Source organism: Erithacus rubecula (genome assembly GCF_903797595.1).
Source record: "Erithacus rubecula genome assembly, chromosome: 1".
NCBI classification, from domain to species: Eukaryota; Metazoa; Chordata; class Aves; order Passeriformes; family Muscicapidae; genus Erithacus; species Erithacus rubecula.
Genome location: NC_136658.1, coordinates 40,586,921 through 40,606,146, shown reverse-complemented (window position 1 = coordinate 40,606,146; position 19,226 = coordinate 40,586,921). Strand labels below are relative to the sequence as shown.

The following is a 19,226-nucleotide window of genomic DNA, read 5'->3' as shown; positions in this document are numbered from 1 at the left end:
TGTCACCACAGAGTAGAGATCAGTGCCTGCCCCTCTTCCCCTCACAAGGAATCTGCAGACTGCAGTGGGGTCTCTCCCCAATCAGTCATCTTCTCCAGGCTGAGCAAACTGACCTCAACAGCTCCTCATAAGGCTTCCCTGCCAAACCTTTCATCATCTTTTGTGTACCCTCTACTAGCTTAATAACTTTTTATATTGTGGTGCCCAAAACTGCACACAGGCACAAGAGGGACAGAAAATGAGTACAGAGTATCCTGAGGGGAGCCAATTATGAAGACTAGAGGAAGAAAAAAGGAACAATGAGAAGGGAAAACCATGGTGGAGAGACTATTTCATCCATTTTTGCCCAGGGAAAAATTCTCCCAGCACAGAATGAAACCAGAATGATTGTAATGAATGGCAGCTCACATCCATTGTCCAGTAGGGCTGACTCAGACTGTGGTGGGGCTGTGGCCACTTCCCACTGCTCTCATACCCTGTCAAAGAATGTTTCAGATGTTTACAGCAAGGCAGTGAATTTTTAAAGGTTACCTAGGGACTTGAATACTCAGTTGGATGTATTGCATGCAGAGGACATCTGCTTTCACCTGAGATCCTCTTTCTCCAAGTCATGACATCAGCCTAATGCACGGTTGTGATCTGCATGGTGTCACCCTCACTATTAATGTTTCTCTCAGGATTAGTACATTTTCCCCTCCTAGCTCATTGCCAGTATAGTTTGCTGATTTCTGTTGGTCACTGTTTGGATCTTTTTTCAGTAATTTTGTGACAAAACCCAGATGCAGGTGAAAGCTGCTGTGCAAAAAGCAGCCAAGCACAAAAGGGAAAAAAACCCCACATCTCTCCTTAGTGGCAGGGAGCTTCACTGTGATTCACTGTGCTGCTGCTGAGCTCACAGCTCTCTGCTGGCTTTTTAACTGCTGCAGGCAAAAGCCAGATCAATCTGTTTTAGGTGTTTGTTTCATTGTTGTTATTCTGCGCCGTCAGTCACAAAGGCAAGGGACACTCACCCAGAGACAAACAGATGATGGCAATTTTTGTTGTGCCAGATGGAGGTGTGCAATTCAACACTGAGAGGAACTGGCAACCAGAAAAGCCATCATACATCACACTATCATATTTTCCATATGATTAAGATCTGTCAGGTCTCTGCTAGGCACAAATATCCATAAGCATGCTATCATTTGAATTTTGGAGCACTTTTTTGCCCAAGAAGTTACCATTTTACACCTGGGTACTCTTTGGATACTAAAACATGTTATCTGCCTGACTGAGGCATGGAGGAAAACATTACAGGAGTTTGGCACATGTGAACCATACCTCCTGTTCTTCCAGGAAATCTCAGCTGACTAGGACAAACTAAAATTCTGCCATCATTGCAGGAATTTATGAAGCAAAAACTTGAACTTTGTCTTCAAAATACTGACAAATATTGTCAGAATATTTTTTACACCACAATGCTACAGTGTAAAAGTCAATCTGATTTCTTTTTGACCCAGATATAATGGCCTTGATTTGTTCCTCACGCTATCATCGTGCAAGAGCAATCTCGCTCTTACAGAGTTTGCTGGCAGCTGATACCTGGGGAAAGGTGAGATATCTGTGTCCCAGGGGTTGGAGTCAATGGGCTGCCAGATCTGAATCCTGCAAAAGACAGATGCCTTTGGTATGGCTCAACACTAATGTGGCCTCCCTGGTAGGGACCAATTGTCAAGTTCACCCAGCATTATGACTTTCCCATGACTCTGTGCCCGAGTCTGGCTCCAGCAGCTCTGCAGCACAGGAAGATGACAGTGGATATGACACAACCATGCAGCACATCTGCCCCTAAAATATATTTGAGTTGTAGGTAGGGTTTCTGTGAAATAGGAAATACCTCCAGATCTGTTAAGATCCCAAACCTTATCCTCTCTCAGTATCAATCACAAACATTCTTTGTGTGTTTGTAGTGCTTGTATTAAACTCATTATGTGTTGTAGATTTGGTAGTTATATTTGTTATTTGGAGGCATTATACTAACTTTTTCAGGTTCTAATTTTGCATGTCGCTGCAGAAAATATTATTTTGTATTACCTAATAAACACACTTATTAAAATCTGTTTGGTGGAGGAAACCAAAATCCAGTCTGTGAGCTGCAATAAAAGTTTACAGAGGAACTTCCACTGTCTTTATGAAAGATGCATGTAATGATGAAGTGAAGCATCTTGTCTTTGCATTGTGGCTGGGGAGTAGGATCATCTCATACAATTACAGCTCTCTGGTATGAGTGTAAGTCACCCTAGGTTCCTTTCAGAGTCAATTGAGAGAAGTAGGTATTTTCAAGAAGTGATTCACTTGACCTATTTGTAGCCATCTATTTTAGGATGAAATGATCATCCCCCCTGCCCCCAAGTGCCTATTTCTGTACATTGACTGTAAAGAGCAGTGAAGGCACTAGCTGAAGGGTAAAACATTGCAGGTTTTTGCTTTTGGCCAAATGAATTAGTGGATCTTTAGATTTTATCATCTCTTGTTCTCAGCTGAGTCCCTAATGTTATTGTAATGGGTAGTTTTGGGGCAATATAATCAGAGCAAGGACTGCTCTTTTTCTGCTCCATTTGTCTCTGCCTTTCATTTTCTTCATTTTCTGTTTTTCTTTTCTCTCTATTGTCTTTCTATGTCTCTTCCTTTTCCCTTCAGCAGTTTCTAGTCCTTTCTTGTTTTCTGAAATTGTGTTCAATGAAATAATTAGTATGATTCCTTAAAATATTACTAAAACTTTCAAGGCAGTATGCCAGTAGAAAGAAGTAATGGGAGTTCATAACTCAGAACTCCTGTGCTGGTGAGGTTTCAAGGTTATCTGGTCATCTTTCCAGTCAGAGGGATGGAAATACACATTGTAAATAAAATGGTAATCTGTTCAGAGCCTGGGCATTGCAGAACCAGAATATTGCACCAAATATGCTGCATTCAGACAAATGTATTCCAGGGAAGAGCTGCTCAGTGTGTTTGATAGATAATGCCGATTCCTGAAGACCATATGCTTTTACAGTTGCTACAGTTTGGGTACATGTCTTCCTTTCCCTTTGTTGAGCTGGCTGCAGTGGGCCTGGCAGTGAGAACTTTCCAGCAGGACACTCGTGTTTGCAGCACCTGCAGGTGGCTGGAAGGTGATGGGTGCTGGAGCTGGCATTGGTGGGCTTGCATCCCAGGAGCCCAGTGAAAGCAGGGACAGCTCCACCTGTCCCACCGAGTCCTGGCTCCAAACTGCATTCCCAGCCCTGGGCTGTGATGCCAAGGCGAGTAGTGGTGCCTCCTGATATTTTTGGAGTGGGATCTCCTCTGTCCACTAATGTTACTCACTTCTCCAGGATGGAAGATTACTATTTCTGCCTCTGATTTTTTCCTTGCAAGCATTGTGACTTGGTGCTTTTCTCATTTCCAACAAAATTACACAAAATCTAGCATTAAGAGATTCATCACCTCATCTTTACAAAATTCTGTTTCTTTCATGCCTATGGTTCAGTTGTTCCCAATAGTGCCTGATTTTCTCCTGTTAGTCATCTTTGTTTTCTTATTTGGAAAAAAAGCACTCAAACTTTATAAATTCCAGTCCTCTAAATAAATAATAAAACTCTATTATTTGTGTTGTCTTTGATGCCGAGTTGTATGCATACATTATGCACGTTACTTTCACCTCAACAGTAAAAGAACCCAAAATACTTCAGAAGAAGGAATTAAGAATGCAAATGTTGCAGCCCTTTATAAATTCTCTTTTAAGTCAAAGGAAATTAAGGAAGAGTTGCAAAGTTGGTTAAAGTTTACAGTGAACCCATTTCTGTTCCAGAATTTGCTAACAAAATTTATTTTACACTGCTATTTTTTTCAATGTGGAATTATTGACAGATAGTTTATAGTTAGGTTCACAGAAGATAAAGGCCTGTCTACAGGAAATAGAGATTTTCTTAGAGTGGCTTCTTGTTTCATGGAAAGACAGAACTGGCATCTTTGAATATAATCCAGAGGAAAAGAGAAGTTGACTTCAAGATGTACAAGTTTAAATTAGTAGAACTTTCTCTTTGATAAAGTATATATGAGTACTTTACCTATCCGCTTCTAATTTGTCCCTTGCAACATCAAATCTGCCTCTCTGCCTGTCTCTCACAATTATATTTCTCTTCTACCAGAGATGAGACTTTGCTCAGTATGGCCTCTCCTCAGAAGACCTTTCACACTATTTAAAATCCAATTACCCTGAAAATCCTTCTCTTCCCAGCTATGTCTCAAGTGTTCAGGTTATGATGAAATTGCTCTGCTTGCTTGTAACAGGTACACTTACCTTACTAATAGAAGAAGAGCTCTTGCTTGTGTTTTATATATCTGTACACTTATACAAGTCTGCTGGAACCAAAAGGTTACTGTTTTTAATATTTAATGAGATGTATTTTTTTATATAAATAGCAGTGAACAGAACAGGACAGGAGAAGATGGGAATGGAGAAAAGAACAAATAATTTTGAAACACAAAATGTTTAAGAATTACTGGCAGCTGTAGAGAAGGAGGAAGCTACCACTGACAGTAGCACAGTGCTTCTGCTACTTATTCTTGGACTTCCTCAAATAAGTCATTTATTGAGGAATTTATTGGTTGTACTATTTTTCAGATTCCTGGTTTTAATACCCGTGGCAATAAATTCAGTGTTTCTTTTTCATGTCTCCATAAGTTTTAAACATGACTTCACATTTTTCTCTTTTGTTTTCATATCTTGTCTGCATTAAGTAATTTTAATGTTTTAATTTCTGCTATATGATGAACTGAATGGGGTAACACTCTAATGCAACACACTTCTTAGTTTTCACCTGCAAAGAGTTCAAGATGCTTCTTAAAATCCAGATAAGTGTTTGGCATTTGAGGTAGTATGGATGTTTTAATGCTAACTTGCTTCTTTCTGCTGCAACACATTTGCTTTTTGTTGCCTTTGTGTCCAATCAACAAAGCAAGTGCTCTTTAATGTTTTTGACACCTTGTGCATGTTGAGTCATGTAAAGCATTAAACTGTTGTCAGGGAATGGAAAATATCACATTTGGAGACAAACCATGTGCATAAGGGAAAAACCATGACACCAATCTGAGATTTTACAGCAGGAGTACATTTTACTTCATGGTGAAAACAGTACAAGATACTTCACAGAAAATTTGTATTGTGCACAGATTAGTACTAAAAATAGTTTGAACCAACTGTATTAGCACTTACACCTCTCTGAATTCAAATTCTCACTGTGTTGCAGAAGCATCTGCCATTTAGCTTCAGCTGAATCTTATTACTGAAGAATGAAGTGAAAAACTGATTGTATAGAAAACTGTACCAGTGACCTGAACTACAGCACTCACCCTCTTTACAAACCAGGCACTTGGCTGCACCACTGCAGTGAGAGCTAAGATTTACTTTATATTTTTAGAAGAAATATTCCATAAATATGGTTTACTTATTGGTCTTACTAGCAAAAGGTTAAATTCTTTCAGGATTTGAATGGTACTTTTCTGCAAAATTACTTTGTGTATTTTTTTATCTATCTAAAGAGAAAAGTTTTCTTAAACATTTCTGTACTAGCAGCAAATGTTGGTAGATAGAATTTATTTCTGCACTGCTACAAGGAGAAAAATTCCAGTATGCAGCTTGCTTGTGGATTTTTTTCTTATAAAAGATTGATTCACCCAGAGCTGGATTCAAAGAAGTCCTGAGGATTTCTACAAGGTGCTGAGCACCTTAGCCTATATCAGCAGGGATTAAAACCATAGGATTTGACCCACACTGCTCTCAACTTCCCACTTTGTGGGGGAAAAAAAAAATAAAAATCTTTGTTTAAGCTTATTCACATGAGATATATTTGCTTGCAAATCACCTTTAAAAGTTTGGGATGAAACATGCTGAAAAATGAAATATTAATGTTATGGAAAGTACATTGCAATCCCTCCCCCCCCCCCCCCAGCCCCCCCCCCCCTTCCCAAGGTGTGTGATTCCCTCACAGTAGCCTTTTTTGGACTTTTTTTTTTGCATAAAATATGTTCATATAAAAGAGAACTTGAGAATCCATTGAGTCTTCAAGAGAGAAAAGGATTGGTCTTTCTTTCCTATAATTTCCACCTTTTGTTTGTTCATCTCCTCCCACTCCCCCTCAACAGAACAATTTAGAAAGTTTCTAACTCAGATTCTGAAGCTGAAATTGCACATATAGATCTATATATTTGTTTCTAGTTATGTCACCATTACAAAATCCATTTATTTAATAATTGTTAGAGCAGAGCTTCCCTATTAGTATTCACACTAACCTCTGCATAGAAACAGTCCTCTGGGAACCAACTGTTTGGCAAAGAGCACAAGAAACTGTGGAATTAGGAAATTGTCGTATCCTGATGCTGAGTAACATCAAAAATGCTGAGTAGCAGCAGCAGCACTTGTATTTGGAAGATGTTCCTTCACTGAAACAAAGTGACAGGAACTAATTTCACAGGAAAAAAATTTACCTTTATATTTGCCTGTAGCCTTGTTTTAAGGAGCCAAGTAAAAGTGAAGAATGAGATTAAAAAATCAGTTAAATTTTCAAGGACTAAAGGGACAAAAAAAGGATGGATGGAACAGAAAAGTGAATCCTGATCTCGTGCTAAAACTTAAGTCGCCATATTTTGAGATGCTTTCAAATATTTCTCTAGAATATTAGGAATGTTTTAACACAAGTATCCACAAACATCAGCAGGTTAGACAGCTGAACATCTGGAAAGGGTTCTGAACACTATTAAGTACACAAAACTGCAATGCACTACTAGGCAGAGACAGACTGAAGTTCATGTTCAAGATGCATGTGAAGAAAGAGGCTGGGACAGTCCTTGCAAGCAGCCATGTACATCACATTTGACTGCTTGAAGTTGCTTTCACAACAAGATCATTTGCCACCTCTTGGAGAAAGAGTGGATTTTGTTACTGTAGATTTTATCTGGATGCACAATAGGATCTTTCATTTGGACAACATTTTGGCTGACTCAGTGTTCATGAATAATATCCTGTAGGTAGATATGGCAGATAATTTTTCATTTGCTCAGGCACTATCTTAATGATTTCTTATGATCTACATCTATAGGTATAAGCATATTTTTTCTCTCCCTCTCCTGTTGCTGAAACTATATAAAAGCAAAACCTCTTTACTCCTTTTTGGCCTTCATGGGAGCAAGTCTTTAAGACAATTAAAATAATTCAAAGAAGTTTTGTGATTCCCTTAATTTTCCAGGACTTGTCTGTTAACTCCTTGCTGTTGCTTCCAGAGCTGCAACCTGCTGTCCTGGTACTTCTGGGAACCACAGGGCTGCCTGGAGTGGGCCGTGTGAGACATCAGCAAAGGGAATTTCTGCAGGCAAGCCAGAGGACTGGGAGAGACTTGTGGGGCACCCTGCCTCATGGGCATCAATTCTGGAGGAAAGGTAGTCCTGGCAGACAGCTCAGGAAATTTCAGAGTCCTGGTTTAATTCAGCCTTTGTCTGGAGCATAAGAAGCTATTAAAGCTCTTTCCATTTTGGACCCTCATGTTGTACAAAGGTTGGAAGGAACTTCTTCAGAAGTCTGGAAAATGTGTCCATTTGAACTCCTGCTATGACACAGAGGGTGCTTGAAAGCAAATTGGGTTTAATTACATATGTACATACATAGCACTGCATTTTCTTTGGATTAGAGTTGCTGATAACATTGATATCCTTGCAAAAAAAACCTGCTTATAGCAGGAAGTATGTCTGGGATAAATATGTTTGCAAGAGTGGAAACAAACTGGCTTTCTGTAGGGAGCTGTTAACATAAACAGTGGCTTGACAAAGCTGCAAAGACTGCTGGGGTGAGGTAGCTCTAGACCATAAAAAAGGGGCTCATCAGCATCTCTCTGTTTTAGTGTTTTAAATGAATTTGGATGTGGTTTATAGGCAACTCTGAGGCAGAACTTATGCTGCCTCTGCTACCTGGTGTCCTCAGGGTAAAATGCTCAGGACACAGAAGAAATGCTGATCAAGAAAAGGTTCCGTTTACCCCACCCTGTGCTGAATTCAGTAAATCTGCCTCTCTGTGCAATAGGAATGGAAATAGGAGATTTTGGGTGCTGTGCTACAGCTTTTATTCTGCAGGTCTGTATGTTTAGGTCTGAATGTTTAGCCAGCTGAGTGTTCATTCTAGACAATTAGTTAAAATTGTATGTCATCACTTCTCCCTGAGATTTGCAATCTCAGACATACTCATCTGAGTCAAAGCACAGTTATTTGGGCATTTTCTTTTTTTTCTGTGTGTGTGTGAATGATTAATGATGTCAATACACCTTAGCTCTTTCCACAGCCCTGACATCTAGTTTTGATCCTATTCTGGCAATATAGATATATTGAAATATATAGTGAATATCTATTGTATAGTGAAATCCTTGAATTTGCAAATGGATCTGATGTTGTCCATTCATGTTTCCAGCCAATTGTTTCTGAATAAAGTTGTCTTGAAGTTAGATTAGGCAACAAAGAATTCCTGATTCTGCTATTGATCTGCTAGGCGATGTGAATTTTGTGGTATATCATCAGTGCTTTGTTTGCTTTTCTCATCCACGAGAAAGAAGTGCTAATAGTGTGCTAAGGGTCATAGATTAAAGACTAAAGATGTTTTATGAGCATTAAGACACAGATTCTTCTGCTTTTGTTACACAACATCTCATCTTGCAGTGTAAAACAGATTCATTAGTGCTTCAGTAATATGCTGGACTTGAATATAACCTGATGACTAGAAGAACAGCTTACACCAACGTAAATTTGCTGCACCTTGCACATAAACTGTATTTCTGAGCAGCTGAAATATAGAATTGATTTGTTCTTGAAGCCAGCTGTAATTCAACAGATCATTAATGACGAATGGCAGAACGCCCCGGCCATCCTTTGAGGCACTGCTCCAGATGGAAGTCATTGGATAAAGAACAGGAAGGTTTGGCAGAATGTTAAAAAAGAATAAATTTTCTACACATCATTCATTTTGCCTGACTGCAATAAAGTAATTGTAACATGATGTTGTCATAGGATAACAGTCTCCTGCTGCTTTAAAAATGCTTTGCAAAACAGATGTTTGTTTTCTCTGTGGGGGGACATTGATCCCCTGACAACAATCTTTTCTATTAAAGGAAAATTAAGTACTTATAAGTTCAGTAGTACTATAAAAAAGGATTATTATAAAAGTCCATATAATGTAATAGGTGAAATGATATGAACTATATATGTGATATATGTGATATGTGCAACTAATGCCTAAGAGGGATTAGTTCAAATACTTTCTTTTAGCAGCTTTGCAACCAACGTTTTCTCAACAAAGGCAGATAGGACAATGAAATGTGCTATGATGAAGTTGTTTTTGTTATTTTAATCTTCCAAGGCTGTGTGAGCTGCAGAAAAACAGCATTTGTGAATAAAAATAATATCAAAACTCCAGCATATAATGTCTGATGAGAAACGCATAGTTAAAAACAAATAAATAAAAATCATGAATAATTAGTAATAAACTAACACACTGTAAATAATAGAAATTAAAGACCATGTATTTTCTGTCAGGACTGAACTCAGTTTTGTGAATTTTGCTCATTAGAACTAAGACAAAAATATGAAAATAGATAAAAAAATGAGAAAACATTTGTGACTTTCATAATATTTTCCTTAGAATGACAGAGACACAGAATCATGTAAGTTGGAAAAGACCTCTAAGACCATCAAGTCCAAGCTTTGACTGATGATAACCTTGCCAACTAAACCACAGTGCTAATCCATCACCTCCCTTGGGGCAATCCAATCCAATGCTTAACCACCCTTTCTGTGGAAAAAAAAAAAAATCTTCCTGGTGTCCAGTCTGGATCTCTCCTGGCACAACTTTAGGCTATGTCCTCTTGTCCTGTCTTTGTTACCCAGCAGAAGAGATTGACCCCCCCCCTCCCCCTGGCTCCCCCTCCTTCCAGGCAGCTGCAGAGTGATGGGTCCCCCCTGAGCCTCCTTTTCTCCAGGCTGAACACCCCCAGCTCCCTCAGCTGCTCCTCACAGCACTTGTGCTCCAGACCCTTCCCCAGCTCCGTGTCCCTTCTCTGGACACGCTCCAGCCCCTCAGTGTCTTTCTGGCAGTGAGGGGCCCAGAGCTGAGCACAGCATTGGAGCTGTGGCCTCAGCAGTGCCCAGGGCAGAGGGACGGTCACTGCCCTGCTCCTGCTGCCACACCACTGCTGACCCAGGCCAGGATGCCACTGGCCTTCTTGGACACCTGGGCACACCCTGGATCATGTTCAGCTGCTGTCTAATAAGAAGAGTAATTACGCATTAGAAATTGAAAAAGAATTAAAAGTACTCAAATATTTCTCTGAAATGTCTGCAATATATGTAGGACACATATATTGCACTCTGTTGTAATATGAGAGAAAAGTTGCATTGGCATTCTTTTAGTGAACTTAAAAACATTGCAAACATTCTGTTATTCATCCAATAATGTGCCAACTACAAGTTGGGGCTGATGAGATATGTATAAAAGAAGAATATTTGTTCTCTTATATGCTGTAAATGTCTATGTCTATGTGCTCTCAAATGCTTTTGACTGTCAGATGAAGTGACCCCTGTGGTATTTAGCTTTTGCCAAGAAAATAATGAGAATAATTAACTGAGGACTGAATGACTTGTTTGCTCACCAGACTCACCTCCAGGATCTGCATCACCTTGGATCTTCTGCTGTCCATTTCTATTTAGCTGGAGACAACTTATGATGGTGTTTGGTAGTTTTCCAGCTGGTTCCTCTATTCAGTTCTGCGCACCTCATATCATGAATCCAAAACACTTGCACTATGCAGGCTACTGATATTCTTAGTAACTGGATTGGGCAGGTGTGAGACTTACTTTCACAAGCTTTAAAGGTTGTATCTAATCAGACTACCCAACACTGCATCTGGGTTTTCTCAAAGCTCTGCTTTATCTGAACAAAACAATACATGGAGAACCTAATGGCATTTTTTGCTGAGTTGTGCACTTCATTATCTAGATGTTGAAGGAAAATGTCTTTCACATTCTTGAAAAGAGTTGGTTTGGTACACAAGTACATTTGGTTACATTGTCCTGACCTCAGGAATAGTCACTGAGGCAGAATTTTCCTTTTCACTTCAGGATCACTGTATTCTAGACATAAAAGGAAGATGGCCATGAGGAGCATGAGGAAAGTAATTTTTAAAGCTGCAAGGGGAACTCAGAAGCCCTGTCAAATGGTATCAGTAAGTTGTATTGGGAAGTTGCATGGGGAAGTGCTACTTTAAACTTCAAGAAAAAGAGGAAACTGAAGACTGAAAAGGTGTCATTTTTGTCATGTTGAAACCCTTTTCCTTAGTGCTGAATAAAATGCAAAATGCCTCCAAGCAAGTTGCTTACCCTACAGCTGAAATGCTGCACATGGAACCAGTTGACACTTTAGTATTTCAGCAGTTTAGAACTTATAAATATGTATTTGCCTTTTCCGTGCTAAACTATGTGGCTCTTACCCAGTTGTCACTGTCACTGCATCAACCAAGTGGTAGTTTGCTTCACTGAGGACTGTATGAAATAGTCTATGAGAATGAAGCAAATTTAATGGAAAGTGGAGCACGTGAAGAACATTAACATCTTAACACAGAGTACCCTGTGCTAGGGATGATGTTCATCACCAAAGAGCAGCTTCCAGACCCCTTGGTTCCTGAGTCCCCTCAATGGTGGGAGCTTGCCTGCAGGCCAACAAGGGCTTGTGCAGCAGGTCTTAAAGAATCTGTGAACATGAGGATTTCTTTGGAGGTAAGGACAAAAAAGGCAGAGTGACTGTTTCACCTCTCTACACTCAGATACTGATGAATATTGTTAATCACTCAAGGAAGAAACACAGAGGAGGACAACAGATCCGAAGTTCACGTGTGAAGTACTTGCATGTGAAATCATGCCTGATTCATGTCCTAGGGATTCACGCCACACACTTCAATCATCAGACTCCGTATCTATTTCTATTAAAAAAAAAAAAAAAAAAAGACAAAAAAGAAAAAAAAGGCAAGGAAAAAAACCAAACAGGCACTAGATGAATCAAGGGAAACAAGGATGACACACTCAAAGCAATGTCCAGGCAAAGGTTGTCCTGCCCCAGTTTAAAGCAGCACGCTCAGCCATAGAGCTGTGCCCCCTCTGAGACCAGACACGGGCTTGTGCTGCCTGGGGCCATGCTCAAAAGCTCCTTCCTACCTGTGGAAGTCTCCCTAGTTTCTTCAGTGAGTCCTTGTTTAGGCTGTATTCAGACATTTAAAAGGATAAGGTTGTAAAACATGTCATAATACAGTGAAAAGGTAGAGTAAAAACTATCTTAAAATCATTGCCTTTTAAAATAAGTTTTCTTTGAACAAAGGGAAAGTAATGACAAGCTGTCTTCATTGATGGTAGGACGAACCACTTCAGCTAAAATCACATTTCCTTGGAGCATTTTTGCTGAGAACTACATGGGGTTATCATTATGGGAATGAATCTCTAAAGGTGCATTTAAACTGACAGCATGGGTAGGGAAAGTTGGCAAGGAGACACCTTGTGTGTCACCCGAGATCGAAGCTCTTCTGCTTCGGGTGCTCTGTCCCCCCTCTGTCCTTTCTCCCCTTGCCGGAGCTGTGTCGTGGGAATGAATTTAGTTTCTTTGCCGCTCTGGACATGACCTACACTGTTAACCGGAGCACTGCTTGCCCAAAGACAACTTTTGCTCCTGAAAGCTGATGGCTGGCATCCCGTCTCCCCAGTCCTAAAAATGATTAATTTCTTAAGCTTCAGCTCTCCTAATGCCATTCCAAAAGCTGGCGGGCGGGGAGGGCGGCAGGGATAGCCGCTGGAGCTGCCAGGGAGCTGTCCAGCACCGCGGCGGGGCCGGGGCGGCAGCCACGGAGGGCCCGGGATGGTCCCCGCTCCCGGCGCGGCGCCGCCGCTCCCCGCGGAGCCGAGAGGGGCTGGGGGCCATCTCCCCGCTCCCGCAGCCCGGCTCCGGATGGCGGGGCGCAGAGCCGAGCGCCCCGGCCGCCCTCCCGGCAGCGCGGGCCGCGCTCCGGCCCTGCCCTCGGCCCGCCCCGCCGGGGCCGGGAGCATCGCCCGGGAGCGGGGCAGGGGGGCAGCGGGGCCGAGCCTGCGGGGCCGGGCGCCACAGGCGGCGAGCGGGGCGGGGGAGGCGGGAGGAGGAGGAGGAGAGGGAAAGGGCTCCAAACAACACGTGATCCCCGCGGAGCAGCGAGGGAGCCGGGGGAGGGGAGAGCGGGGCGGGCGGCCGAGGCAGAGGAGGGCAGCAGCCACCGCGGTTGCCGCCGCCGCCGCTTTAAAGGCTCCCGGCGCGGCGCGGAGCGGGGAGAGCCGCGGTCTGCGCCGGCCCCAGCCCCGGCCCCGGCCCCGGCGCGGCGGCTCCGCCGCTGCCTCCCGCCCGCCCAGGGGCACCCGCGGCCATGCGAGGCGGCCGCCCCCGCGCCCGCGCCCGCCCCGCTCGGCGCTGCCCGCCGCGGCTGCCCGCCGCCCCGCGCTGAGCCCGCCGCCCCGCGCCGGCCCGCGGCACCATGTCCCGCCGCAAGATCTCCTCAGAGTCCTTCAGCTCGCTGGGCTCCGACTGCCCGGAGACGAGCCCCGAGGAGGAGGGCGAGTGTCCCCTGTCCCGCCTCTGCTGGAACGGCAGCCGCAGCCCCCCCGGCCCCGCCGACACCCCCTTCGCCGCCGCCGCCGCGGCCAGCGCCGGGGCGCGCCGCGCTCCGCGCCGCCGGCGGGTCAACCTGGACTCGCTGGGCGAGAGCATCCGCCGGCTGACGGCGCCCGCGGTGAGTGCCCCCCGCCCGGCACAGCCCCGTGCGCTCGGGTCCCTGTCGGGAAACAGGCGGCGGTGCCCGCGCCCCCTCCCCGGTGGTCGCTGGAGCCCGCTGCCTCTCGGTGCCCGCTGCCTCTCGGTGCCCGCTCCGGCTGCCGGCTGCCAGCCCCGCAAACCGGCGGGAGTACAGCGCCCGGCAGCCCGGTGCTGGAAATCGGGTCGGGAGTCACGCTTAGCTGCCGCTTTGGCTGGGTTTATCATTTCTGCAGAGTACCTTTCTGAATGGAAACAGTGTCATAAAGTCCTTATCGTGGTACTAGCAACGTGGTTTTGTTTTTATTTTAAATATATAAAAAGTTACATCTGCATGATGCATGGCGTGCACATTGTTCCTGAACAATGAGGGGATGTGAACTTCTTACATTTGCAGGGCTTCTCTGTACTGAATAGGGTAAAGCAAAGTTCCGGCTGTATGCGTTCGGAAATATTTTAGCAACAGATTTTCCTGTGCCTCCTGGATGCGCAGATATTCCTGCCAGATCAGTTTCTTTAAAGAAGACTTTGAAATGCACCGTTTAGTGATTGGATAGCTGCACCGGTATTTGAGAGCTAGGGACCCATTGTCTATGTGCTATTAACATCAGGAGTGAATTCAGGTAGAACCCGTAACATACACTGATACAATTTTGTAACACTGAAATCAGTATCTCAGGAGTTCTTGTAGATTACTGTAAAAAAGAAGGTTTTTCTCCAGCCTTTTTGTTTTGATTGTGGTATGCTCCTGTACATACATCTGTGATCATTGCTAACATTTCCTCCTGAAGTTTCAGCTGCAACTGAATGTTTGTTTGGTCTCTGGGATAGTTTAATGTATTAAAGCATAAAGCATTAATGGCAACAAGTAGTCTTAATCTGCAGGAAAACTGTATCTGCTATTGTGGCATCAGGTCATCTTTTTTCATATTATTAGGCAGCTCTGGAAATTCCTTGTGAGAAAAAAACTCCCCATCTACTCTCAGTTTGCATTGGTTTTAATATATTCTTTTCTGTCTGGAGTTTAAGTACTGGACAGGAGTAGATGAGCTGTTTAATGGGAGAAGTTTTAGTGCATTAAATAGCTAATAGTCATCCAGTTACAGTTAAGACTTTTTTTTTCCCCATTGATTTTTTTCCCCTTTCCACTGGGAATCTGGTCTTGTAATGCTGATATTAATAGAGGATATTTCAGGTGACCTGCCTTGTTTTAGTATACTAAAAAAAGGAGAAGCTATTTAATTTGATAGTAATGCAATGATATAAATAGAGCATACCCCAAATATTTGAAGTATTCAGAAGTAGTTCAATGCAGTATTTTGAGATAACCTTAGTATTTGTGTTTTCTAAGCTTTGATTGTTACCTCCTGTATTATGCTGCTATTAAAGACAATAACAGTTTTACAGATAAGTTGTTGAATTTCTTTTCAAAATAAACACATTCCTTGAATTAAGACATGAATAAAACTGATAGATCCAAGTCCTCTTTCTTCCTTGCTTGCAGAGAAATTTTGCTTAAAATGCAAAAATTTAATCTAACTTGGTTTTGATGTCCCAATCAACAGCTTTCATGTTTTCCCTGGCAGGTAATTATAGCAGCCTTGTTGCCAAAAAAAAAATAGGTTATTTTAAAATTTTAATGTGATACACATTACTTAAAATTTCCCTTTTTATCTTGGTATTGTAACTACACCTTCATTCCCATCTTACACATTTTGACATAAATTAATGTCATTAAGTCTTTTTATCCTAGTTTCTTATCCTAGTCTTCTTATCCTTGGTTTAGAAAAAGAACTAGGTCCCCTGCCCTTTCATGTTTTATTTAGAGAAACCACTGTTGAGATGCTTTGTTATTTTGGTTCTTTCTTACTGAGTTCTGGTACAGAATATATGCCTTCATGCAACAAGTCAAGTTGCCATATGTTTGGATCTGATTATTTTTTCACATCTACTGATATAAATCAGGAATAACTTTAATTAGAAGTAAAAAACCCACTTTGCCTATAAAATTGATTTAATAGGACTCATTTATGTTGTTTGTTAATTTGGAAGGCGAATCTGAAGGGAGCACTGACAGATGTTCTTTTCAACAAAAAGCTCTAATACTTTTTTATAGATGTAGATAGTTCTTCATTCCATAGTACTATAGATAGGGGTCTCTGTTATGTATATAAACATATTTATGTACATACAGATGTATATACCATATATCTAGCCTGTATGGTTTAATGTTGTCTCTTCAAATATGAATGCAGCAGTTATTTGTCCTCATCCCAACTTTCAAAGCTGAAGGATGCTACAGGTTCCTGATGTTTATACTTAGCCGTAGTTTTTTGTGCTTTCCTTCAGCAATGACTAGGATTGAAGTACTCAGTAAATACTGTTTTGTGTTTTCACTGAAGAAAAATCCTGTGTGTGTATTTAATACTACTGTACCATGCAGCAAGCTCTCAGTGGTAGCAGGAGCTACTGAGAGCTGCTCTGGGCATGTGTAGAGTCCTGAACAGAGCAGGAAGGAGCATCCAGGGGGCAAAAAAACATTGGATACCCGAGAGGGGTGTCCATAGGGCAGAGCAAGTGCAAATAGGCTGTCTTAGGGATTGTCATGCAAAAATGTATATGAAATGTATCTCCTGTGCAATTCATTCACGAGTTAGTACAGCTGTAGTGTCAATTGTAGGAGATTCTCTGTACAATTGTACATAGATTGTACGAGTAATGAAGCATTCAAGGTGTATTACACTAAAATATAGCAAAAATAAGTTACTGCATTTTTTATCACTTGTAATCTTGGTCTCAGTTTTAACTGAGTATGACTTTGCACGTACGTTAGTTTTTGTGGAACTGTGGGAAAATATCAAAAAGTGAACCTTGCTGTGTTGCAGCATTGAATCCACCCCATTCTCCTTGCTCCCGGAGAGCAACAGCTTCTAGCACTCTCCAGCAGACATGATATTCCACCTTTGATTACTGGAGATTTTTTTCCTGCAGTAGTTATACCAGAGGATGTAGGGACCTGATCTTCAATCAGCACAGGTTCATTTTATGTTCCTGTGGGTTTGTAAATGTTTCCCTACATGCCTGGATGGGTGAAGGATTGCTGCTGTTTGTCTGGAATGTGCTCACTGCATACCCTCTCTCTTTTGAGCACCAGAACTAGAAGGATGGCAGGGCTCATCTCTCACCAAAACAACTGTGTATTTTGAGGAAAAGTGTGTGGTGATGAGACCTCCATCCACATCCCACCCTTGGCATTCATGAGTAGGCTGTGCTGGGGGAGCAGAGTGCCCGGGGCAGGGAGGCAGAGCAGCAGCAATGCAAGGAGAGGCAGCAATTTTGTCAGAGGTGCACTCAGCAGACTAACTGCATGTGCTGAGCATCTCCTCAAGCTGCTGCCTCCCCCAGTACCAGTTTGCTGTGTAGCCAAGTGCCCTGGCATCAGAAGGATGGAGGCACAGCCTGGGGCTGCAGCCCGTGGGGTCAGGGAGCTGTGCTCAGCACCTGAGCGGGAAGGTGGTGGCTGGGGAAGGTGATGGCAGGTGAAGGTGATGGTTGGTGGGACCAAACTTAGTGTAATAAACCCCAGGATTTGCACACAGCTCTTGTGGCTCCATAAGCTCGTGAGATCCTGGCAACAGTGCTCCCTGCATATTGCCCCATGACTGTCTCTGCCCTCTCACAGCCTTTGATCCCTGTGATGTTCCCACAAGGTTGAGTAATTGTGAAGGCAGCTCCTATCCCTTCTAACATGTGCCTAAATCATACTCCTGATGGAACACAGATGTCCCTCTGTCCTCCTTCATCTGAACTGCTGTCGAATGGTCTTTGGTTATGCACTCTGATCAGAGAAATCTGGAGCCAGATCCAGCTGCTCTCAAAACAAACATTTGCCCTTGTCACCAGGCTGGGTTCAGTCTATTGGAGATAAGTTATAAAATGTTGGGAACTTAATGTGGACATTGATTTATGACCTTGTTTTTAAGAAATAACTCGGTAATTATATGCACATCACAAGCAAATACATTCTCCTTTTGATTCCACTTTGTTATTGTGTTCCATTTTAAAGGATGAATTTGACACCCACAAAGACATAAATTTTGATTAATTATAAGTCGAGAACATGATACTATATGCTATTCATTATCAAAATAAAATTTTTTGCCCTTCAGAGCTCTGCTATAGGGGAATGATATCCTGGCACCAGTTGACATAGCTTGATTCTTTAAAAGTGCAGTTTAGTATGCTGAATTCTAGTTCTTTGCAGCAATTTTCACATTTGCTGCAGTTCTAACTTGACTTGTATCCAATGCCAGGCTGAAAATAGAACCAAAATCAGAAAAACATAATTTGTCACTGATTTGAAAAGTCAAATACTCTGCTCCCATCTAAGAGGCATAGGCTATCCCTAAAGGAGCTGAGAGTGACTGGGCATGCATTCAGAGGAGTCTGTGTACCCCTAAGCGCTGCACTGATCTTTCTGAAACACAAATTACCACATAACACAGCATTAAAATGACTAACACTTCCATTTGATTTTATTTTCTGAAAGGTCAATGTACCGCATCACTTATAAAACTGTTAAATAAAAATCAGTTCTATGTACTTTTCTGTTCATTTAGAATTATTTCTGCTATTCTTTAAAGGCCCAGTTCAAAACATTATAAAGTAAGAACACTTTTTTCCTGTATTTTTTGGGAAGCTGCTACAGGCTGCCGCCAAATAGTTTGAATTTAAGAGCTGTCTTTTTGAATCCAGCCCTTTCCCTGCCAATGGAAGAAAAGTGAGCATAAAGGCAGTCGTTTATCTCAGTGTGTAGGCTATGACTTATGTCACAGAACTACTGTAACTTCAAATTGCTTAATTGCAAGTGAATCCTCCATGAGCGGAGGTGGGGTTTTGGCAGAGAAGTTGCAGTGTAGCAGTTTTTATCCAACGTGGCTCCATCATAAACCTCTACCACTTAGTGTCCGTGGATTCTACTCCCTTTACTAGCTTTTACTCCCTTAACAAGCTGCTGCCACTAGCAGGAGAGGTGGCAAATTGATTCTTGCATAAGATTTTGGAAAAAAAATTGGACAAGTATTCTGAGCTCCTAATGACTTACATGAACACATCGTGTATAGCTAAGCTCTGCTGTTGCAGAAATGACTTCTGCCTGTCTTTCTGAATGAAATAAGGTAGTGTCAAATGATCAGTGCTGTGAGGAGCTTATTCACTTAGTAGCCCAGGCTGGGTGAGCTTTTTACATGAGTAGCATCCTTCTCAAGAATGTGGGTGTGAAGCATGAAAATGATAAAGAAAAGCACATTCTCTGGGAAACTTCTAATTTCAGCAAGCAAACAGAAAGATTTTCTTTTGA

The 19,226-nt window shown here is 42.3% G+C and overlaps 1 protein-coding gene across 2 annotated transcripts in view; it reads left to right on the top strand.

Moving 5' to 3' along the window:
• The first annotated feature begins 13,442 nt into the window (after nt 1-13,442).
• Nucleotides 13,443-19,226, top strand: part of GUCY1A2 (guanylate cyclase 1 soluble subunit alpha 2) — a 136,142-nt gene continuing 130,358 nt past the window's right edge. For both annotated transcript variants that reach the window (XR_013775450.1, XM_079314962.1), the window contains exon 1: nt 13,443-13,847. Coding sequence is in view for 1 of the 2 variants with exons in the window: in XM_079314962.1 (XP_079171088.1) it covers nt 13,593-13,847 (255 nt within the window). In the remaining variant the exon portion in view is untranslated. The remainder of the gene's footprint in view (nt 13,848-19,226) is intronic.